The sequence below is a fragment of the Poeciliopsis prolifica genome, unplaced genomic scaffold (genome assembly GCF_027474105.1).
Source record: "Poeciliopsis prolifica strain line A6 unplaced genomic scaffold, Auburn_PproV2 SCAFFOLD004, whole genome shotgun sequence".
Lineage (NCBI taxonomy): Eukaryota > Metazoa > Chordata > Actinopteri > Cyprinodontiformes > Poeciliidae > Poeciliopsis > Poeciliopsis prolifica.
This window is the reverse complement of record NW_026562379.1, coordinates 13,484,609-13,510,045: the sequence shown is the minus strand read 5'-3', so window position 1 is coordinate 13,510,045 and position 25,437 is coordinate 13,484,609. Positions and strand designations below refer to the sequence as shown.

At 35.1% G+C, this 25,437-nt stretch overlaps 1 protein-coding gene across 2 annotated transcripts; it reads right to left on the bottom strand.

Annotated features, from left to right (window-relative positions):
- Positions 1-287: 287 nt before the first annotated feature.
- LOC129358936 (SR-related and CTD-associated factor 4-like) lies at positions 288-25,262 on the bottom strand. Of its 2 annotated transcripts, none has more exons than XM_055028208.1 (18): positions 25,047-25,262; positions 23,155-23,238; positions 22,903-22,947; positions 22,408-22,569; positions 22,200-22,317; positions 21,953-22,080; positions 21,730-21,876; positions 21,566-21,639; positions 21,065-21,152; positions 20,854-20,931; positions 20,631-20,710; positions 15,980-16,161; positions 14,435-14,535; positions 14,222-14,335; positions 13,971-14,127; positions 13,776-13,867; positions 1,539-1,677; positions 288-1,347 (listed from the first exon to the last, which is right to left on the bottom strand). In XM_055028208.1, exons 1-18 carry the CDS (start codon positions 25,074-25,076, stop codon positions 770-772), a joined length of 2,397 nt encoding a protein of 798 aa, XP_054884183.1. In that variant the 5' UTR covers positions 25,077-25,262; the 3' UTR covers positions 288-769. The 2 variants fall into 2 exon arrangements, with proteins under 2 accessions (XP_054884183.1, XP_054884185.1); XM_055028210.1 differs by having other exon boundaries at positions 21,953-22,059.
- Positions 25,263-25,437: the final 175 nt, after the last annotated feature.

The window sequence follows — 25,437 nt, the reverse complement described above, 5'->3', positions numbered from 1 at the left end:
GTTGCCAGTCTTCTTCATGCTTATATTATATTCTGTGGTAGTTTTCTCTTGTTGTCTAAACTCTACCAACATAGTTCACATATATGTCTCTGTAATGAGAATGATTATCATAGTTATATACTTATGTATATATAATTGCAATTATTTTTGCAACATACTGCGTGCATCTGTAAGTAAAACAAACAAAAAAAAAAACCGCTTTACCCTTTTTCAGGACTGACCAGTTTAATTTAAAAAAAAGGTGAATAGAATTAGAACTGTAAACACACACACACAAAAACATTAGCAAATGTTGGACATTCTTTATTCATAGTCCATATTTTTACAAGTTGTGATCTCAATGCGTCACAGAGGTTTCAAAAAGTATTTGGGTTTATTCCACTCTCTACTGGCCGGAAATGAAAGCTCCAATTTTATTATTATTATTATTTCACAATGAAATATATCAGTTTCTAAAAAAAACAAATAGGACATTTTTTCTTCAGAAGAGAAGACTTGACTGTTCAAACATGTATGTCAAAGTCCTGCAACAGAGTTGAGCATATATAAACTGAAATATACAAAAAGTTGAATATATACACAATATATATTCAGTTTACAGAGCAAAAACTTAAAACCAACCAAACAAGAAACATCTCTGGTAAACTTACAGGAGGAGCTTAGGGATGCAGTGTTTTGTTAGTGTTGGAAACGGAGAAAGGGTCTATGGCGCCCCCTGGTGCTCAAGAGTTGTTTTACAGACGCTGCTTTAGTTTAATCAAGCTATTCTCTACCACCTCCCTCTTTGAAACGGTGGGCGTCCAAATCCTGGTCTAACGGCTCGGAATTGCCCCCTTTCCCCATCGTCCATAATCTCTGGTCCCATTGATGGATGTTGTTGAAAAGGGGGACCCCGAGGAGGGAAGGGCATGGGCATTCTGAATCTATCTGACAGAAACATCGGCCCTCCTGGCATCATTTGCGAGGGCATGCGGTGCATGTTTGGTGGACCAGGAAAGGGAGGCATATGAGGGTTTGGCATGCCAAGGGGAGGCTGCAGGGGTGGCATTCCCGGTCTGGGGGGACCTTGCATTCCCATTCTGGCAGGACCCCGCATTCCCGGGCTGGGGGGACCCTGTATTCCTGGTCTGGGTGGACCCTGTATTCCCGGTCTGGGAGGGCACTGCATTCCCGGTGTGAGGGGACCCTGGATTCCTGATCTGGAGGGACCATGCATGACTGCAGGATTTGGCAGCATCATAACCTGTCCTGTTGGAGAACCCAGCTGGTTGTCAGAACCAATAGCTGAGGAGGGATCGTTGCCTCCAGTAAGACCTGCAGTGGACTCCACTGGAGCTTCAAAATTCCCTGTGGTAAAAAAGGGAAACTGTAATTGTTTCCACATAAGGATTATCTTATGTGAAAACAATGCAGAAAGAACACATGTGGACAAGAAGTTTCAAGAAGAGTAGCATTTGTAGATCACCAATGCATCCAAGGGTAATATAATGCTTAAACGATAGTGGAAATATAAAAAATATTCTCTCTGTATAACTTGCCTCCTACTTGATGTGCGGCGTCAAACTCTGTGTGTAAGAAAGGACCTCCTCTCGGAGGTAATGACGTTGGTGAAAGGATGATGGGGGCTGGAAAAGCAGGCGGACTTCCAATCGGTTCACACTGCGGAACTGCGGGCATCTGGAAAACAAATCAAACATGATGCCGTCTTATCAAAATCACTGTTAATTAGAGTTAGTGTGAACTACACTTAAAGAAATGTTGAACAAACAACCTGTTATTTAAAAGTGTGATGTAAATTCATCTGAGGGAAACAGCATGAAAACTGTTCTTGTTAAGTTTTCGTTGGAGACAAAAGTAGAAGTAAGCATTGAAACAGGTCAAATTACTAATGAGTTGGACATATAGTAAAACTTAAGGTGAAAAACTAGTAAAAAATCATTTTACAGTTTGAGCCATGTTTTACTCAGATGTAACAATTCCTTTTACAGTACAATGACTTATCAGCTCCTGATATCCAAGTCCTGTATATGCCAAAATACATTGCAAAATGGCAAAATCTTCCCATCATAGACTTTTTCTGGAATTCCTTTAATGAGATTTCAGATCTAATTCCTGCCTCTCCTCCATCTTTCTCCACCCTGATAGTCAAACTAATTCACTTTTCTCTCACTTCAAAGAAAAATACATTTGGGTGTTTCAAACAATTTCAGTCTCACAAAACCATCATAGACCACATAGACATCAGGAGTAAGTTAACTCATAAAAATGAGTACCAGAAAAATATAAACACAAACATATGATTTGACTTTATTTCTGAAGGAAGAGACTCTAATGAGCAAATTACATATTGAACCCTAAAGCGTTATTGCAAATGATTTCTTCTGTGGTTTAAATGTCATCAGAAACAAGAACAAATAGGAAATAAAAACATTCTTGACAGGCAACGTCTTGCCTTAATGAATGTATCCTTTGGTTATTTTATTTTTTTTTACCAACCATGAAGTGTTGATTGGTGTTTGATCTCATACTTTTGAAGATACATAAATCATCAATATCCTCTGGCAAAGGGAAACAATTTTCTTTCCATACACATTTCTGTCATATAACGAACAAGACTAGTTCCTATCAGTTAAAAGTGTTAGACAGTAATACCACATTACAAGTCAAATTAATTTAAGATGTGTCACATCAATTCTTTACTCATCTGGCAGAAACATGGGTTTATACAGAACAATTAGATAATGCAGATGGCATCATATCTAGTTAACTTGACCCAATATAGAAGTAATACAATCAAATATTTATGTCAGTTTTTTGATTCATCACTGTCCACACCACAGATGATAACGACAGGAGGAGATGACCTGGGAAGTATTACAGCTGTAAAGATTTTGCATTTAACTAATCAAAACATTCAATGTTTATTCGTAAACTCTTAAAATACTAACTTCTCATTGTAAATATGGACCACATGTACAATTGTATTAATATTAATAAATCATGAAAATAGGAAAGGAGGTGTCTTATAGTATGCTGTAACTATTTCACTTTCAAATTGAGTTTTGTTTATTATAGTTACATGAAGTAGTCATAAATTCATGTCAAGACCTGGTAAGCTCATAAGTTCATCAACATAGTTAAGAAAAAAGAAAAAGAAAAAAATGTGGAAAAAAAGCTACAAGAGCACAGAACTCTGAAATTCTAAATTTATAATTATTGAAAACAACATTTAAGAATAATATATGTATATCCTATTCTATTAAAAAATATATGTAACATAAAATAACCTCCTTCAAGTAAGTATTCAGCAGATGGCTACAATTACAGCACAGAGTCTGTCAAGTTACGTGGCGATCGATTGTGAACACCCATTTCAAATTCTGTCAAAAAATCTGGATGTGATTGATGTCTGCGCTTTGACTGGGCCACTCCACAACATCCACCAAGTTGTTTTCAAACTAGGTGGCAAAAAGCTAACTTTTTGTGTAGCTTTCGCTGAACGCTTCGATCTTCGAATTATAAATAAATGTTCTCTGAAGCCACAGTTCTCTTGCAGATGGAAACAAATTGTCCTCCAACCTGAACTATACAAGAGCCATGTTTGTTCCATTTCTACGAGATGGATTTGACTAAACTCCAGGGGATGTTCAGTACCTTAGAATAGTTTTGTATCCATCCCCTGACTTATACGTCCAAATAACCTTTTCTCCGATTTACTTGGAGTGATCTTTGTCTTCATTGGCAGCCAAGAATACCGGTGAATCAGTGAAAGGAACTTTGAAAAACAGTTTGACGTTTTGAGACTTACTCACTGAACTCGAGATCTCCATTCCAGTCATTGTGAGACTACAAGCACCAACTCACTGGACCTCTGATGAATTAGGTCAGTCCCTTTGAAGGGGTGAATGTTTATGCACTAATTTTTTCATTTTAAATATTTGGTCAATATTTTGTAGAAATCAGTTTTCACTTTGACATTAAATGTTTTTATTTTTTTTTGTAATTTTTTTCATATAAAGAAGTCAAATTCTGTTACAAGCAATAAAGAATTAAATATTCTTACTTTTTGTAAGGAGTGAACATTGTTTTGCAAAATTATTTACCATAATGGTTTTTTATCCAACATTAAAATCAAACACTTCAGTGTATTTTATCTGTTTATCGTGTTGATTGTCCTGCATTGAACTGAATCTGACGTCCCATCAACTCTGATAGTGGTCCTGACAGGTTCTCCCACCTGAGCTGTGGATCTCTGCAGCTCCTCCAGAGTTACCATGGGCTTCATGGCTCTTTCTATGGTTAATCCTGTTTGGGTGGATGGCCATTCATATCTTGATAGGTTTGCAGTTGCATCATATTTCTTTCTATCTTCATATGACACTGAACAGTGTTCTGTGAGATGCTTAAAGATTTAAATATCGCTTCAGGACCTAATCCCCGACCTGTTTAATGTGTTCTTTGTTCTTCATATTTATACTGAGTTCAGAACAAATTCAGGTGGATCTTTTTATCTAATAGATTACTTCTGAAGGTGACTGGTTACACTGGATTTGGTTTAGAGGTTGCACAATTACTGTAGCTCCTGTTTACATTTGCAAGGATTTCGTAGTAGAAAAATATGACATCAATATACCGAAATTTTTTCCACATACATGCTGTATTATGTACAATTACACTGGAACACAACATTACCTATTTGCACACCCTAAAAGTAATCCCAAAACTTTATTGAACTATTTGATTTAGTTTCAGTATTCTGTTTTCTTCATTAGATGCCGCCATCAATTAAAGTGAATCTGGCTAACCTGAAATAAAGCTTAGTTGTTCCAGTACAAATTTTATTTGCTCACTGTTGTGAATTTGAATAACAACTAGAAGCATACAGTATGCATTTCAGAATTCAATTTTTTTTTTAAATCGGATTCAAATCTATCCAAAGCGTTTCTTTTGCCTGCATGCTAAATTGTATGAAGGAAGTATGACAAATTTCAGTTAGCTTAGAATTTTAAGGCAACACCCAGAACAGTTTGGCTGTTTTCTTATTGTTTGCTTGCTTGACACAATGGAAAAGTCAAAGGAATCTTGTCCAGATATACGGAAGAGAAATGTCCCACTTTCATAAAGCACAAGGAGAAGGTTCTGTGCCCCAGAGAAGACTGTGTTTTGGTGAGAAATTTTCAAATGGACTCCAGAAATGCCAAATGTCTTATGAAGATGCTGGCTGGAACAGTGTCATTATATTATCTGGAGTGAAACATGTCCTGTTCTGACATGGGTGGATATGCCACTTAGCAAGAAGAAACTTATTCATCCAAAAGAAATATAAAAATGCCAGACTGGAAACCTTCGGAGCACAGAATCAACCAAAAAACAAAAAGAAAAGCTGCTAATCCAGCGCAACTATGTGCACAATACCATTAACAATTTCCAAACATTTTGTAAATAAGACTGAAGAAAATATCAAATAACTGTTTTATTAACAAATTATGACAATTTCTGCCAATGCTTATAGGCGGTTACTGTGGAAAGTTAGTGATGCCAAAATTTCTTGTTTAGTTTGTCCCAGTGTCCTATCCTCAAGGATCCTGAACATATCATGATGACTTTACTTAAGTAATAATGCAAGGTCTTTGAATTATTACTTAAACCATTTGGATATAATGGTTTCTATATCAAAAGGGAAAAAAATGCATTAATTGTTTTACATACTTATGTCTACCGATCTTATAACACTGGAATAATAACTATTATTTTGAAAATTATGAATCTGAGGGCTGATTGTGTTTTGCTTGGAGTGGTTGATGTGTTATTTTTAATAAGGGAACAATGTACTAATACAGTTCACTTCATTTGTATTCTGACGTTCCACTGTAAATCATCACCAAGCAAATTAATAACATGCATTAATTGTTACTCTGGAAAAGATTCCGGCCAGCCAGAGCATTGTGTACCAGAAGTCTACAAATATGAACTTGGGCTGCTGATAATATATTCCATTAATACACCAGGAATTCTATTCTCAACAGTTTCCATCCATTAAAACAATGACTGATTCTGTCTACATCACCAAAACACTACATTACACCAATAATACATTATGTCAATAGTAGCATTTGAAATTACAACCAAATCTACCCTATATGATATCTAATCTGACTAGGATTTATTTAGTCATTGGACAACATTTTTTGTTTAGTAGTGTTTACAGACACTAATCTACATAACAATTTAAAGAACACAAAACTTTTTTAAGAAGTGGAGTATTGAACTTAAAATACTCCACATACAGATTACAATGTAGTTATTGTAAACTGCATTTACAATACCAGATCTTGTTTTGTAAAACAATGTATGCATCATACATAATCCTAAACTTATTTAGGCATATGGAACAAATGGGAGTTTATACAGCAGTGAAAATCAAATTAAATTGGTTAAAATTTCTATTTCCTTGTCTGAATTTAATTGACTGTAAGATGGAAATAGCCAACGTCAATGTCCAAATTCAAAAACATTGCCTCACAAATTTCTCATAAAATTAAATAGAAATATTTTCCAACTTACAACAAAAGGGAAGACAGGTAATTGTTTTGTTGTTGTTTTTTACTATGCAAAGCTAATCACTTGAAATGTTCTGTATTTGAACCAATAAATGGAGAGAAGAAATTATAGCCAAGAAACATTTAAAAGGTTCGGCTCTTACCCTGCTTATGTGTACTCCGTCAGCAGAAAAAAGGAACAATAGCTGCATTTTTCCCGCTGCTTACTTCCTCAATGTAGTTATTGAGACCTCAGCAGGCAGACAGCCAGGCATTCAAACCTTCAGCAGGAGTCTGTTCCTAATAGACTTTAACACTGCGTTTAGTTGGCTACTTCAACAACATGCAGAATTAACATATTTTATTATGAGATGATGATAAGAAACTTCAGGTAATGAGCCATAATTCACCTTTTTAAAATGATCTAGGAAACATAACATTTTTCCTCCTACTCACCTTTGTAAGGTTAAGTTGTCCATGATTCTAGTTCATAGATGTTGGGCTTTTTGTAACTGAAAGAAATCCTCTTCTTGAAAAGTTAAGCTATTTAAAATGACTGACAGCATATCTGCAGAGATTTTTCATTTCATTCAAAGTAATTGAATTTCCATTTTATTGTAAGCACTATTGATGTGCATGAACAGTTCTTTTGGAAACATTCTACTGGGCTCAGATTAGTTATCACAATAAAAATACATGTTCAGGGATTTTAATGAACAAAAATTACTTTCCACTCCCCTCTTCGTGGAAAGAAAACCAGGCCAGCTTGTCAGGCTTTTTCCTTTTTGCTGAAACTAAACGTCAAGGAATATTTTTAAAATCAAGACTTTAAGCACTTTTGGGTAGCAATCTTTCTATATACTCAAATTTGATGTTAATCATACAACTAAATGCAATCCATAAATTTACAAATACCAAGTGTGCTTAAAGGTTTTCCCTGTATTCAGAAATTACAGCATCTTAAAAAACAAGTTTATCTCTTAAGGCTTTCCACATTTTGTCATGTTATATGTCACTGACTTCGATGTATTTCATGACGATTTGTGATAAACCAACACAAACTATTGCATGAGTGTGATATGAAAGGAAAATAATCTATGGTTTTTACAATTTCTAATACATTTTTTTAAAATGTGGTGTATGTATTCTACCTGAGTCAATAAATTGTGGAACAACCTTTGAAAGTGTACCAATATAGGATTTGCTGCCAATTTTTGTCCAGCTTTCCACTTCCTCTGGAAGAAAAACATCTCCACAGCATGATGCTGCCATCACCATGTTTCCTGGTGGCTTTAATGTGAAGCTTTCATTTTCATCCACACACTTGTTTCCATTTGTAGGAAACTGTAAATCGGGCGTCTTATAGCTTTCTTTCAAAATTGCATTTTTGGCATCATTATAGTAAGGCCAGATTGGAGAAGTGCATAGCTGACAGCTGCCCTCTTTTTCTATAAACTGCTCTACAACTTGATCTGTGACCCATTTTATTCCTTGGTTCTCATGAGGCCATTACTGTGTCCTTGTTTTGTAACACTTCAAAAATATTGAAAAGTTTAAGAAACAAGAATGTCTTTAAAAGATGGCGTCAATGTGGACTTTCAAGGCACGGTACACTGTGCTGAAAGAAGGGAGAGGAAACCTCTTCAAATTCCTAGAATGTCAAATTTTAAGATAAATCCTCAATGCCAAATATAGTTTCACTAGCAAATTTCAGCTGGATGGTCAAGAACTAAGTATCTTATATTCCTGACAACTAAGCTGTTCTCCAGCACTTATCTTCAGGATATTACACAGGCACGTTGAACTGTGTTGCCTAATGAATACTTATCACGATAGACACTTAAGAAAGTCAGTGCCACAACCCAGATAGAATAAACACAGGCAAGCATGACAGCCAAACTGATCCAAGAAGCAAATTCAATACATTTGTAAAGTTTTACAGGATTGCTTGTATCACATGAAGGTTAGCAGTGGTCAGTAAGATATCCATAAGATCCAGGAAATTGTTTGCATCAGGAAATTACTGGAAAAGACTGTTTTAATGCAAGCACTGCTGAAAGTAGGGAAGTGTTGTTTATCACACAACAAAAAAAGAACCAATTAGTAAGTACACTCTAAAGGAGGTAATGACGTGATTTGTCCCAGGTTGTATTCAAAAGAGAAAATCGTATCATTTTCACTTGAGCATGCACAGACTGATCCAATAACAAGAAGAGGTCTCAGTACAGGTCCAAATGTAGGATAGCACGAGGACACACTCAGACCAAGTTAGCTCGAGGTCCTTACAGACGAAGCCACATTCCTTTGGAAGTGTGTCCAGATCCACATCGAGGAGCAACCAACTCACCTGATGTGATTTCCAAAAAACAGCCCTTTTTCTCTGTTGTTGTCCAGAAAGAAGTCCTGCAAACTATTTTGAATCCTGGCGCCAAAAGCCTAGAGGCAATGCTTGCATGTTTACACTTGTGAAAACAGGTATTTTAATCTAGAAAATCCTTATATCGAATCTAAATCTGGTCCAAGTCAGTAATGTGTTTTTGCACACGTAGTGCTTACGTTTCCTATGTATTTCAATCGGTTTACTGCTCTGAGCAGAGCATTCGTTATCATGAGCAAAGCAGTTTGGATGGAATTCCCCCGTAGGATTTCAACCCGATTAGTGAGTCCAAAAGGAAAACTACAATAGACTCAAAAACCTGTTTTGTCATAAAGAGTTGCACATTGAACTCCACAACAGCAGAAGTCCAAAACCCTCAAGTTACTCTTAATTCTCTCTCTTTTCAGACATGTTGCCAAACAAATCCAATTGATCCAGAACACAGCTTTGAAAACAAAAAACAGACAGTAATATCAGCTCATAGCGTCCAAAGAAAAACAAAAACACTTGATAGATATGATATGCAAAAGTGCTGATTTTTACATTTGCTTCTAAAAATGTGTACAACACAAGAAAATGACTTTGATGGCTTAAATATGCTCCAAAAACCATAATCTTAAGGGAGTGTTAACTTTTTTTATTTCTTTTTTATATATCTAAAGAATTTATATGTTTAATTGTAAATACAGAGTGTCATATAAAAGATACCAACTTGTCCCAATTAGAAATCTAAACCATAAAACAAGTTCATGGAAATCTTTCAAAATGAAAAGGATGACTGCATGAACAGTTTTTATCTTTTTTTCCCTTCAAGCTACCATATATCTAAGAAAAAAATCTTCAGAAGACATATCTCAGAAGAATTAATCCTTATGTGCCAAAAAGGGTGTGTGAAGCTGCAGATTACAAAATTAATTAAATACTAAGTTGCTTCCTCAGAGGCTTTTCAATGTTTCTGTACATTTTGTACATGCTCATATGGCTTGTTCACCCCTCTCTCCCTCAAAAAAGTTCTGTGTGGAACTAAGTCATAAACTTAAGACATTTAAAGTATTGCTACTTGTTGGAATTAATGTTATCTTAGCAGATCATTTTGTGCAATGAGGAATTTAAATAGTCATGGTTGGTGTACAGAGATTAAGATTAAAATGTTCAGGTGATTGTGGTGTTTTAAATGTGCAATGACAAAATGTTAGAAAAACTCCTGCTTTAAAGGGGCAGTATTATGAAAAATTGACGTTTGTGAGCTTCACATCACGTTATGTTATTCCCTCATCAAAAACATACCTGGAGTGCTGCCTTGATTCTTTCACACACGCTTGAGAAATCCTTTAACCTGTTGCCACCATTCAGCTGTGCAAAACGCCCGGGTGAACCTAGTGCTGCCTTCGAGACACAGCTCCTCCTCGGAGCTGCAGTGTCCAGGCTTCCGCCTCACAGACCGGGCCATCCCACAACTCCCCCACTCTGATCCTTCAGACTTGCCAGCAACAATTAGCAAACACCTGGAGTTACTGCACATCTGCTGAGCTTATTATATGAGCTATGCTGGTAAAATCTTATTAAAGGATTAATAGAGGATTAAAAGTGATGACTTTGTGAGGGCAGTGTTGGAAAGAGCGCACTTTCTTAAAGCAACAGAGGCCCAATTTCAAGGTGTTAAATTACAAAGTAAAACTGCTTTTATGTCATATTTGCTAAACATAGCATTTTTTAAACAACTGCCTGGAAAACACATAATACTGCCCCTTTGATAGCTTGTCTCTGATACCGAACAAATTAATTTGTGTATTTAGTATTTGTTGATGTCAGCTTCCATTCTGACTCCTCAATGTGACTGGCACTGTATTACATTTTGCATTTTTACAAAATGTAAGCATTTTGTATAAATGCATACATATCAAGTTAGTAATCTTGGGTAACTTATCGAGCTGACGACCAATTTCACAGTACTGCTTAACCACATTCTTTGAGGGTTACCGGATCTCTCAAAGGTAACTAATATGTTAAATCTATTAAAGGATGCTGCCAGTTTATTAATTAATTATTTTCATGGCTCCCAAAATTGACTGATACAACATACTTTGCAGTCATATTTGGAGCTCAGCCCTTATTTTGGGAGGGTCAAGTTTCAAAACTGGGATCTTGTTGCCGAGAAGTAACAACCCTAACTCTTGTCTACCTGCACCACATCATGTTATGTTATTCCTGCCCAGCTCCCTGCTCAATCTAAATTAAAACGTAGTTAACTGTAATACTGAAAATTTGGACATTGCACTACTTTTTCATTGTCAATTATTTTGAAGTCACAAACAGATTGAAGCTTTATTAATCAAGTATTAAATTAAGGTGGAGTTAAACTTTGACTTTTGTTTAGCAAAAACATTTCTGGGCTCTTAATACATATTAAGGCCACACTAAGAAAATAAACAAAAATTTACTTACAAGAATAAAGTAATACAATTCGGAGACCAAAGTCATATGGGAATAAAGTTGTAGTGTTACAAAAATAAAGTCATAAAAGCGACAATTCTCCAAATATTGCGTTCCCCTCATATTGCGGATTTATTCTGGTAAGCTATTATTCCCATGTTATGGCTTACATATGATTTTATTCTCATAATGCTAAGCCCATTCTCAAATTTATTCTCATTATTAAAACTTTATTCTCATCACACTTTATTATTATAATGTTATTTTCTTGTTTCTTTCTTGTTTCTAATACTCAGTCATAATTATGATACATAATAAAAATATGTTTAAAGATGTCTCTAAAGTCACCTGATCAGGTACCCAATAACAACCAGAAGGCTTGGCAACGCATTTGTGAGCTTACCTGGTTTTCCACTCTGATATTCCTCTTCCCAGTCACAACTTTATGTCCCACCAGCAGCCAACAGTTTGGTTTTGAAGATCTTGTAAAGCTAAAGTGCTTTACACTTTAGCTTTTGGAAAATGTACTGGAAAATGTCTCCAGTACCTTACCTGGAGATGTTTTCTCCAGGTAAGGTACTAAGCTAATCAGTTCCACAATATATGGAATAATACTGATTACCAATTTTATTTGGGTCATTTGATGCTCATTAATTTAGTTTGTTCATTTAGTTTTTTTTTTTTTTTAAACAGCTTATTCTAATTTAAAAATGCTTACATTTTACAAAGCTAAATAATAAGTTGGAAATCTATGTCTTTCAAGGTATAGGGTAAGTACAGAATTTCATTTAAAATTCAGATATACAGAAACATTTTAATGCATGTTCAGCAGATTCTGCCATCTCTTGATGTATAATGGTTAATAAGTATTATGTAATTCACAATTAGCATTAAGTACATATCTATTTAGCCAGAAAACTGAATGCTAAAGAAATGCTGGTGTTAAATGAAGCTTGGTACTAAGCACAGAAAGGATAACAAAAATGCCTCCCTTCACACATACCACAATAATGAAAGTTTTTAATTACCATTTTTATTTGAATAAGATGTTACAGAACAAAATTACTATATAGATATGCAAAGACTTAATGAGAAAGAAAGAAGTAAAAAAAAGCACTTTTAAAGGTAAGAGGAGCCTATCTGAATCATTGCAAGGTAGTCTAAGACCAAATTGAATTGTTTGCTAAACTTCAGCACGAATAAAAACATGACACATTACACTTTAATTCAGTCCTTCAAAATACCATAAGAATAGCAGAACTACTACAGTTGGCTTCAAAATTATTAATGAACCAAAATGTAAGAGAATAAGTAATTAAGTAATCAGCTGATTTTAAAAACCATAAATGAACATAACTGAGGTTAGCTTTCAACAACAACTCCACGAGGTGCAATACAAATTATTATTTTGTAGCTAAACAATCAGTGTCACAATTATTAGCTACCCTTGCAATGCAACTTTATTTATACCACTCTTAGTTGATTGTAGTGTGTAGAAACCGTTAATTAGTAATAAATAACTTCCTGTTTCCTTGCAATACAAATTATTTAACACAGAGGTCCATTTCTAACGGCTCTTTGAACTATTAAAGATGAATATCCAGGTTTTGCATTTGTACTAAAGGTTAAAAGAAGAAAGTGAGACAAATTTCAGGCTTGGCATCATATAGTTTTCCTATGCCTTCAGTAGAAGACAAATTGTATAATTAAAAGATTGTATAACGACTAACTATAAAATGCTGCCCCAGGGCACAGAAAATATGAACTTTTTCTTATTTCTCTGCAGGTGCTGGTCATTCTTTTGCACTTCATACCTTTCTAGATTTGTGCATTTCATACTCCTCTTTTTTTCTGTACAAAATGGAGCCATGTGGCGAATGTTTTATACTGACATTATTCAACATATTTCAAACCCTGTGTGAAACTGAGTGACCTGATGTTCTTTTTTTTGTAGATTAAAAAAAAAAATAGTTTGCAGAGGTAATCCTCCAACAAATACGATGTTCTCTTCTAAATTTATGTGACACATAAAAATTCACAAGATCTTCCTCAGTTACTAAGGAACTAGAACGGTGTGTCAGTAATGTCATTATATCATTCACATAGTGTACCAAAGTTTTGTTTTAAAATAATTATAATCTCCCACAGTATTTGAATAACTACTGACAGAACTGGTCATTACCAAGCAACATTTTTTTATGTCATATCTCATCAAAATTAATCTTTATCTTTCACTTATTTCTTTGTATTTTAATTTTGAAATGCATACAAAATGATTCAGATAGGCTCCGTGTGTAACCAATAATATCTTATTTTTGTTATTACTTCAATGAGACGTATTGTCAAATAATCTCTCAAAAAGTCAAAACAGGAAAGAAAAGTTTTAGTACTAACAAGAAAGTGTTTAAAGACTGCAAAAATGTTACCTGAACATGAGCACTGACAGCCACATCTGGTACTATTTCCATTGCTCCATTTACAGCTACCTGGCTCTTAACCTCTTTGGCACTATTCCACTCTAGAGTATCAACAAAGACAAGGACAAAGTAAGGAAAGTAAGGAAGTTGTAAAACCTTGTGGTATGTGAATTGAGGTCACGCTGAAAAATGCCATGTATTTACCTGGATTTAGGGTTTCTGGATCCAGCATGCCACCCTCCTGATAGCTCTCCAACTCTTCAACTTTGACTTTGCTCCAAGGAATATAAGTAACCCCTTGCTCCACATCCCAGAACTTTTTGTGTGCCGACTTTATGCCTTTGTTTAAAGCCCAAGCAATCTGGGAGAAAATTAAATGATAATGTTGCAGTGATATTGTTACGCAAAAGAACCTTTGCAATTGCAAAACAAATCTAAATGTCTAAAGCACACACCTTAGTCGGTTTCTGGTTGGCTTTGTACGACCCTTTACTGAGTTTTTTTAAGGCCATATAAGCGTCTTGTCTGTGAACCATAACAATATAGGCACAACCTCTCGGAGGAATCATCTGAACACAAAGAAAAGGTTCAAAGTGAAAACAAAATTAGCATGATCTGTTGGACAAAGAAGGTGATAATTATATTTTGAACAAACAGTCCAAACTTACATTGATGGACTCAATCTGACCAAATTCTTCTAAAAGGGACATTACATCAGATTGCTGGGTTTTCTTGTCCAGCTGTCCAACCCAAAGTGTGGTACTGCAAACTAGAAACAAAAGAAAACTGAAACTACTGTGGGGATTAAAATTAAATATAGGGTTTGACAAAAAGTTTTCACAGTGATTTTAATACTTGAACTAATGGTTCAATATACCAAATACACTTTACTAGCATGCACAGTTGAAACAGTCTACTGTGGATGCTAATACCTACAGACTTATTTCCAAACTTGGTGCAGTCAATCAGCGTCAAGGAAAATAAATGGCACCCCTCAATTGGTTGCCTTGCAAACACCAGCCAATAATGTGTCAAGTACTGTGTGTAGGTATTTCGGCTTCCCAATATATGTTTTCTTTCAACTATATTACGTATGCTCAATAAATAAAATCCTCAAATAGGTGTGCTAACACATTTCTTGCATTTGGCAAGGACTGCTCTGGAACACCAAGAACTTCACAGTGAGAAGTCCAATTAAAGTCCAGAAGGTTTCATCACATCCAAGACGCTCAAATCAAGTATCTTTCTAAAGACTGCGCTGCAGCTCATATAGCCACCAGTATAGAGATAACATTGACCACATTGGTGACAACTCAATATAAACTTAGAGTGAGGAAAAGTTTCTTTTATCAAAAGCCTGTCGTACATTAGCCACTTATGTTTTAAAACAAAACCTCAAGAACAGACTGAACATCTTCAAGAATTACATGGGCTGCTGCTCAAGTTTTTGAGATGAACCTTCATGCCGATTGTTGGAGACATTTGGAAAAACAAAGACTATTGCTATGGTTCGCATGTCTTGCAGACAACTAAAGCGATCACAAAGAATCCAAGTGTAATGTTGTCACTTATGAAACTGGGGATACTATTCTGCCACATTGGTTTGAATACAAGTCTCCAACAAAATCAATCCACACAATTTGGTGATTAACATTTTCCTTTTCAGTATGATTAATTGTCAAAAGAAAATTGGCAAAAGTAGTTCAAAGACTATGACACTGAAATTCAGAATCAGAAGTCAGGAAATGTCTCATAACTGAGAACATGCTCTCAAAAAAGCAAGTGGATGAATACATGCTGACAAATTGTGACAGTTTTCACTACTCCAATCAGATAAGAATAACAGAATAACAGAAGTTATGAAGAAGGGTCAACAATATAAATAATTCTTTAAAACTATTTAAGGTTTTTGCTAAATTTAAGCCTTTAAACTTTGTTTTATTTTATGTTTAGTACATCAAAAGAAAACACAAAATATTACAAACGTCAAAGATGCCATGCATCACTGTTTATGTCACTGCCAAAACTTTGTCCATTACTGTACATTGAGGCAGAGCAGACTTCCTACATAAACACATCAGACAAATTATTTTACAACAATGAAGAATTGATAACACCTACTTCTAATACTATGACCACATGTGGCACATTTGCGACTGACTTAATGCTGTACAATATATTACTCAGTGACTTGTTTCTGTATTGGTACATACCACTGAGAGTTTGGCTCTTTAAGCTGGGAAGACCTTTCTGTCTGCGTTCTCTGTCCTTCTCTCTGTCACTCTGGTCCTCTGAACTAGCTCGAGATCTCCAGCGGCGTTCTCTGGAGCGAGAGTGTCTGTGCCTTGACCACCTTGAGCGAGATGAAGATCTCGATCTTCTTCTCCTTGGGGATCTAAGGTACAAATAAAAGACACAGTTTAGGTGCAACAGAAAAATACATTTCTAAAATGAAAATTTACCCTTTTTATTATAATCTGATTAGTGGCAACAGAAAAATCCTGACAGTTGAGCTTGTACTGATGTAGAATCTCTTAAGTCAGGATGTGCTTCTAAGCAGAATTTGATGGTGACTCAACGGTGAAAAAAACTCAAACTCATTAAGAAGGCTCTGTGTTTAGAAGCCCCTTCATAACACATTAGAACTGTAAAGAGACAGAAGGATGCCATAAAAGCTTAGATTAGTCTTGATGAAAACCAACACATTCCATGGTGGCAGCAATTAAAAGCTCCTTTAATGCCAGGCTACAGCATATGCGAGTATAAAAGATCCTTATTTTCAGCAAGTGTGTAACGTGGGTCAGTGCTCCTAAAAGATCAAGGCAGTAGAACCTTAGTCATAAAGTCACAAATGAAGGTTTATTTGCAGTATTTTCAGTGCATGTTTATACATTTCTTGTGTGCAGTTTTGATAATGGAAACCCAAAATGTAATGTCTCAGAAAATGTGTAGTGTCAAATTGACTCGTTCATATAAGAACATCAAACAATGTGCAGAATAATTTTTTATTTTTAGTGAATTTTTGTATGTATGGGTAAAAAGCTCATGCTTTCCATCTCTCCTCTTTTCTGTTGCATATGCTGGCTCTGAGTTACTTGCCAAGTGTAAAGTCTGATTGTCTACTTGTAGTGAAGCCTAATCAATGGGAGCACTCTGATTGCACAGATGCCTGGTTCTGTTTTTCCTTTAATTAAAATCAATAGATGTCAAAGAATTTAAAGCAAACTATAAGTGTGACATGTGACCTCCCACCTTAATATTCAACTGAAATGTAAACACGAAACTTGCAGGTAAAGACTGGTTTATCGTGAGCATAAAACACCCAAACACAAAGCTCAGCAGTATTATATATAGTCCGGTGCAACATGTGCTGTTCAGAGTTCTACACTGGAGAAACTAAATAGCAGCTAAACAAATGGGACTGCCCAACACAGGAGAGAAAATATTGCTTGAAGAAACAGCAATTCATCTACATCTCAAAGACAAGCGACAATTGGAGGACAGCAATGTAAACATTTTGGATAGGGAACACAAGTGTTTTGATAAAAGTGAAAAAAGCTGTTTAAGTTTAGCATGAAAAATAAACACTTAACATAGGAGATGGCCTTAGATTTAGTCTTTCTAACACTGACTGCAGTTTTAAGCAATTCACAATCTTGGAAAATGTTGCCAAAACAACTCAGATGGCATCATTAAGAACCAGCTTGGATATTCAGGCAACAATCAAACATTACCATAAATAGAGCCTTAATTGCCTCATTAGTGATTTTGTTGGTCCCATTACTGTGATTGTTGTGCCCAAACATGTCTGTGCTGTGATTACTTAAAAGCAATAGATGTTCATGTAAAACCTTTTTACCTTAATTTCTTTATGACATTGTGAGATTTAGAATTTTTAAAGACTGCACCCATATGTGAGAATAAAACATGATTAAATCACGGAGTTGTTTAAATATTTTGATGACCCAGTGTATGAGCTGTACCTCCCTGAATGCAGCATGCACTACTGCTGTGAAAATACCTTCTCACAAATGAAAATTACTCCAACTTTCAGGAATTTATTTTTTTACATTTGAGCTGGTTCCAAAGTCTTCTCCAGTACCTATAAAGTTCACATTCATCCTAATATATTGTTTCAAGTGAGTAACTTGGTTTAAAAGTGTTTATGCTGCCATAACATTTTGATTTGGACACAGTACATCACTTCTTAACAGCCCACAGTCAGACAGTGGAACCTGAAATACTTCACTTAGTCGACATATTAGTAAACAAAATGGTTGTCTCACTAAAGAAGAGATCATGTTATCTTGGGACATCTTTAATATTTAAAGTTATTTCAGAAAGTTTTTTATGTGGAGTTAAGTATTTAAAGACTTTAGTTTGTGTGATTTTGATGAAGTTTTTTTTATACTAGAATATTTTAATTTTACATAAAGCCAATAAAAAAAAAACATTTTAAGCAGAAATGTCCATCTTCATAAAATGTCTATGTAATGTCAAAACATATTTTTAAAATTTTTCAACTTTAAAAAAAAGGAAAATGTAGCTCTAGAATTTGAGTTATTTGATTTTGATTCAATTAATGAAGGTATTTTGGGACTATTTTTGATATATGTATAAAAATCATTGTTAGGGGAATTAAGGCGTCACATTTAGTAAAGACTGCTAAAATCCTACTTTGGTCATGAGCCAAGGATGTGATGGCCAGTTGGTACATCTAAATAATGAATGCTTACTGAATGAGAAAAGCTGTTTTGAAAGATGAGGATCACCAAGACAAATGGGATCTGAATGTCTAAATCCTCTCAAGGATGAACAAAATACCTGCTTTAGATTTATTTCATTCTGCATTGTCTGTAAATATAATATTTGGTAGCCAATGTATTTAAATTCAAGTCATCCACTACCATTACTATACCTGTATCTACAATAAGCTGCAGCACACACTGCTGAAAATCTCCAAAATATTTAGTATTATAAAATACTTTCAACATCGATCATAAAAGTAATTGAACAATGTGTCAGACGTCTAATTTCGTCTTCCTACAGTCCAAAAAGCAAACTAATAATCTTTTAATAGGACGCATTTCAGGTGCTCCACTGGTCTTGTACCTCAACTTCAAAATCACAGGCAAACCTGAATCACAGTTATTCACCCCAAGGGTTAAGCGTGCAGTTTAGAGATGCATGGGAGTTTGTTCTGCACTATTGTAAAATCACTCACTGGACGAAAGTGGTTATGTGAGAAACTCACCAAGTACTTGTTTATGTTGTTGTTTATTTTTTTACTTCCAAGCCAATGTCTAAAACTAAGTTGTGTCATGTTATTGTTCTCAGAACGGAATAAGCATAATGAGAAGTCCAGTTGGCTCTATTTAAGATCCTTCATCAACATGTTACAACCATGTTCTGACATGTTGTATTATGTTGTAAATACAACATAAAACATGTTGTTTATGTTGCATTATATTATTTGGAAACAAATAAATTGTTTCCAAATAATTTGCTGAAAAAAATATTTGGAAAAATATTTGGAATAATAAAATGGAATGTCAGATTTCAGCATTATATTAAGTTCGATAAATAATGCTTAGTTTTTATATTAGCTTTCCCTACAAGCTAATGTCACTACATATGGTGTAGAAACTTTTTGTTTCTGATGCACACTGAGCAACAGCTTTGCAAATATTTAAACCTATTAGTAAATCCCTTGGAAAACAGACTGAATCAACATTTGCATAAATTGAGAACATTCTTAAAGGAAGGGTTTTATGTGTTTTCTAGGTTTTTAAGAGCATTGGACTGAGAAGTAGTTTGCACAATGAGCTCGCCAGGTGTTTGCTAATTGCTGCTGCCACTAGTCTGAAGCTCAGAGGCAGAGCTTTGGGAAACAGGCGGTGCATAGTATGAGAAGGCAATAAGGCACTCCAAAATGGCTGGCAAGGGAGATTCAAAGATTTCTTTAACATGCATCAATGAGTCAAAGCAATAGTCCAGGTATGTTTTTTGATGAGGGAATGACATCATAACATGACAATAAGCTCAGAAAAAGTCAAAATTGCATAATACCTCTCTTTAAGCAAGAACAATAGGTAAACAATAACCAAATAGAACTACTCCCAGCGAAACAGATGAAACAAGACCTAATCAATTTTGTAACTGAAGTGATTGGCATTGCCAACATTAACAAAAGCACGCAGAACTTCTTCATGGGATGTCTGAGATAATAGGAGAACCCTCGGCTGTTCTGCTCCACCTCGTTTGTTTTTCCCAGGTAAACTGGGATTTTCCTCAGTGTTCTTTAAAAAGCTCTCCCCGGGTGATAGCACTCAGTATGACTGGATTAGAGATCACAAAAAAAAAAAAACGTAAATGGTTCCTTAAACTGAAAATCTTTGGATGCCTCATACTTCTTCCAGGTGTTACAACAGTAAAATTACTCAATTTATTGCAAAATGTGGCAGTAGCATCTATAAAAGCCTCTCTGAAACACCTGGACTCAACACTCAACTCAAAGGTCAGTGTCTGACAGCTTTTAAGTAAAACCTTGCTGATCAAACTGAGTCTTAATATGGTCTTCTTTGCTGATTTCATAAAACCTTAAGATCACTTCCTTCTTGTGGTACCAGCAGCAGAAAAACATTTGACCAATCAAATATTTGCACACCTTTCAGTAAAACCACTCCTATTGCAACATAAAATTCGCCTTTTGCTTTATTACTAACAGTTGAGCTGATAATACTACTGCTTATCACAGCAAATTTAGTACATGTCACAACAAAGACCATCATTAGCTAAAGTTCACCTCCCAACCGCTAAAAATTCTATTATTAATGACATTTATAAGTGACAAACAGTTATTACCTAGAAGAAGATCTGGATCTCGCATTGTAGTCTCTGTCTCTCCCCTCCTGCCTCGTGGAAGAATTTTCTCTTGAGTTTTCCTGTTAGACACAGACAACAAAAACACTTCAAAACAAAACTTTCCCCTATTTAAGAAGCCTAACTATTACAAATTGTACTTAAAGACCAATCAACAAATGTTTCGTTTCAACTAAACATAATGTCTTAAAGTTGGCGAGCTTACCCATGATTCAGACTCTTTCCCAGAATTAAATCCATCGGGTGTCAAATTTTGCTCAACATGACTCATTCCTCCACTATGCTGAGAAATAAAGAGAAAAAAACCCACAAATTATGAAAAATACCCACAAACACCCAACATTGCTGTAAAATATTGACAAATTTGAAATAAGTTATTATTCTAAAAATTATTTATATATTTTTAACAAATTTACCTTTGTGTCTCTATTCCGACCCAACATATCAGGGTCTGTGTTTCGCATCTGAACGGGGAACTGGTTTGACATATTTTCAGGTATACCTCTGTCAGGCCAAAAACACACATTAACATATAAGCATGCCAACATATATTGACACTGAAATTCCAGACTTTCACAATCAATAACTCATTCAACTGCAAAAATGTTTTAACATGTAAATACAGTGTTTAATATTTCCTTTTAATTGTGCAAAAAGCTACAAAACTGAAAAAAAAAATGAAAAATTGTTCAAAATAAAACCTTGTTGTCACTGGGCTTATTTCATGTTTTGCTGTTTTGATTTTGAAATGACTCTACACTAGAAAAATTGAACAAATAATCTCAGAATGTAGGCTTTCAAAGCAGTTGTTAACTGAATAGACAAAAAGCTATATGTGCAGAAAACAAAAACTACCAATTTTCGTCTTTAACTTTGATAATTCCTGTCCCCCTCACAATTTTGTCCTTAGCACTCACTGTGTCTGAATTTTGCCTTCCGACACTGCCATATCCTCAGGTTCATCATCATAGTCAAATCGGTCAAGTAGTTTCTGGAAAAAACAAACAAACATAAAAGTGTAAAAGGGTAAATGACTGAACTGAATTTCAAAAACATTTGAAACACAGAGAATTATGAATACCTCAGCTAAAGAACCTTTCTTCACAGAATCAAACCTTGGGTTGGGCTGGGTTACTGGCATCTGATGTTGGTTTGTTATGTTATTTGCAATTGTAGATGTTCCAACTGTTCTTTCAGCCTGCTGAAAGTTCTGGAGCATCCTCTGCAGCTGGTGATCAAAATGAAATCATACTAAACAAAATCTTGGCTCACTTGATGGAGATCTAAAAAAGTTTACAACTTACCTCCTGAGCATGAGAGGACTGAAAGAGTTGTGCCACAGCAGCTAAAGCTTCTGGAGTGGGTAGGACAGACGGTACGTCTGAAGCATTACCAGTCAGAGATGTAGACTCTAGTTGGGGGTTAACAGGAACTACTCAGAACATGAATATAAAATTATTTAATAAAGGAATATTACTTACCAAAGTATGAAAGACACTACATTTCTTTTAAGTACATTTATGTGTGTTATAATGTTTAACACTTCATTACCTTCTGTAGCAGAATGTGGGACAACAGTGCCATTGGCCATATCCATAAGAGGCTGAAGGATCTCCATATCAAACACACCATTCTTCTGCCAGAGATTTAGCACTCTGATAATTTTATTCTGAAAAGACAAAAAAATTCAGACATTGGCGTTTTAAAAATATCTCAATCATGTTACATGATCATCTTACATTTAAATTACAAATAGTACCTTGTCATCCTCCGGACAGCAGTAAAGGTTTCGGAAAGTATCTGAGAAGTTCTTCAAAAACCGGGGTCCAAAAACATCCTTTTCAACACCAAACTGATGGCGTGACTGCCGTACAATGGAATCAACCACATATAGACCAGGAACCTTCAATTCTGGCTTGCACTAAAAAAAAAGAAAGAAAATGAGAAAGAAAAAAAATAAATACATTTTCAAATATTCTCAAGATAAAGTTTAAAATTAAGAACCTTTTTTGTCGTCTGAAAGCAAAAGGAAGCACTTTACTGTGTTTGTTCAATATGGAGTGAGTGCATACATTCCATCTGAAACTACTTTTTTCTTTTTCTGTCTTTAATAAATATTTTATGTCAAACACACCTCTATAGCATATTTACTATCTCATAGATAATTGTATGTTCAGGAGTGTTTATAATTTTTGAAAAAAAAAAAAACAACCTACAGGAAAAACAACCAGAAAAAATAGACAAATGTACATACCTTCTTGATGAACTTTTCAACAATTTGGACAACATGTTTGTACAGCTGAATAAAAGAAATTTAAATAGAAATCAGTACCAATACACACACAAATATATATATATATATATATATATATATATATATATATATATATATATATATATATATATATATATATATATATATTTTTTTTTTTTTTTTTTTTTTTCATGATATACTATGTACACCATATCATAGTAAGCATTTTTTATGAGTATTTTACACATTTACCTTAATGGCTTTAATAGCTGATTTGGTAACAGACATCATTTTAGCCCGGGATATTGGAGGCTTCATCTCGATCATAGCGAACAACTGGTTGAATAAAAGAGATTAGATTAGGAATGCAAACAGTTAGTTAGCTTAATATTAATTGACACCATTGGTGATTATCTAACATCCAGCCATTATCCAACATCCTTATCCTTGCAGGGTCGCAAGAGGGCTAGTCTCTATCTCTAGCGGTCAACGGGGTACACCCTGGACAGGTTGCCGCTTGCCAGCCCATCACAGGGCAAAACAGAGACAAACAGCACAAACTAATTCAAATTTAGCCGGAGCATTCATGGGGAGAACATGCAAACTCCGTACAATAAACGTTCCGCCAGGATTCAAACCCTAGGTGACAGCATGGTTTCTTAGACTAGTTCCAATGGATTAACTAAAACATTTGCTTAAACCTTCTTTTAATGCTGTAGTTTGACTGCCATCCAGAATATTGAGCTGCTGGTCATCTTTAAAGCTGCAGTATGTGACTTTTATGAAGAAATATCTTTCACATGTATAAACAAAGTTGTATGTACATTGTATTCAATGTAAGTATTCTAAATGTTGTTGATAGGTATTTTCTCAAGCTACATAAAAAGAGAACCACATTCAACGTTTGAGTTTTCAAGCAAGTCTTTTGCAAAAGGAGAAGACACAGCAGACCACTTCCTCAAGGTGTCTGCCATGCGTTCTGACTCTCTACATCAGAACTGGTCTTTTATTACAAAGCATAGCAGGAAAGGAATGTGGAGGGAGGACAAAGGAAGATCCTACACACAGGCCATGTAAGGAGTATCCCAAGATAAGAAATGGCTGCAGCTTCAAGGTCTATATGCAGCTGCAGCTCCAAAGTCTAACAAGTTCCTTTTCTCAGGGAAGTGAATACTAAATCTATTAAAACTACAAATGTAAGAATGATAACAAAACATAATGATTCTAACAGTTGTTTTTACTTTAGTGCAGAAAATAACTGAACCCTTAGGACTAATATTATTAATCCCTTTTATTCCAGGAAATAGATGATACAACTATAACCCAATCTTAATTTATCAACACTTTTTCTATACAATGAACGTTGCTTCTGCACGCTTACAATCCTAATCAGCTGATCTCTTATCACCACCCCCAGCGCTAGAAAACTAAAGTTAAAACAAAGCTTCTAGCACAAGATTTTATTAACGCCAGGCGTGGGAACATTAAAACAATGTTTAAAAACAGTCAAAAACAGTATTTATGGCCTCAGGGACAATACTGAGGCTTTTGTGTCGACAGACATGCAAAGAAGTGTGTTTAAGTAAGATTCAGCAATCGACGAGAACCAGCTTGGTGGAAAAGGTATGTAAACACACTTAAAAACTTATGCTTGAAGGAAGGTCTATTTTATTCACACATCCGATCTGTGCAATTTGGTTTGTGCATGTACGACAAACAAATTAGGATATAACGTTTGGAATAATTTCGTAACAAGAAAGCTACATTAGATAAAAACGAGATAGCGATTTAACTATTCATCTCTCGTTCGTTTCTAAACAAATCTTCTTACAATTTCTTATTATAACAGTACTAATGTACCCGAGGTAATACTACCAATTGTATTTAAAGGCAGTCGTTTTCTAAACATTCGCATTAAGTTTGTGTAGGAGTTTGTTATTATCTGTAGCCCAATATTATTGGCCTTACTAGCAGTATCCAAACATTAGAACTAGGTTACAGAGACATGACGTTCATCTTAAAAATATCGATTAAATTTAAAATATGGGTTGACAGGTTCTATTTTTTATGGTAGGTCTGACCAGATAAAGAACGGATAGAAGTTAGCTTAGCTTAACGGTTTAGCTTTGGGAGTAAAAACTTACCTCCGTGTTGAACGCGTTCACGGCATCCATAACTGCTTGTTATTAATGCAAGCAGTTCGACTCACACATTTATTTAACTAAACTAACTACAAATAACTATATATAGTAGTGTAGCCAAAAACATTACAACGAATCGGTCAAATGGCTTTCTAGTATCCGAATTCAGGAAAGGCTAAGCTAGGAATCCCACCCTGGACAAGAGTTTAGCAGCAGAAATGTATCCAGCGGAGCTCCACAGGAAGCGGAAATACGAAATGGGAACAACATCCTTTCTGGAGTGAAAATACTTTTAAGAAACTAAATTTTAATCTTAGGTGACCCTCGAAAAGAATAAATTCAGATTTAGAAAGTATTATATGGTCTGTTACAAAGATTTACAAAGTTGTATCAC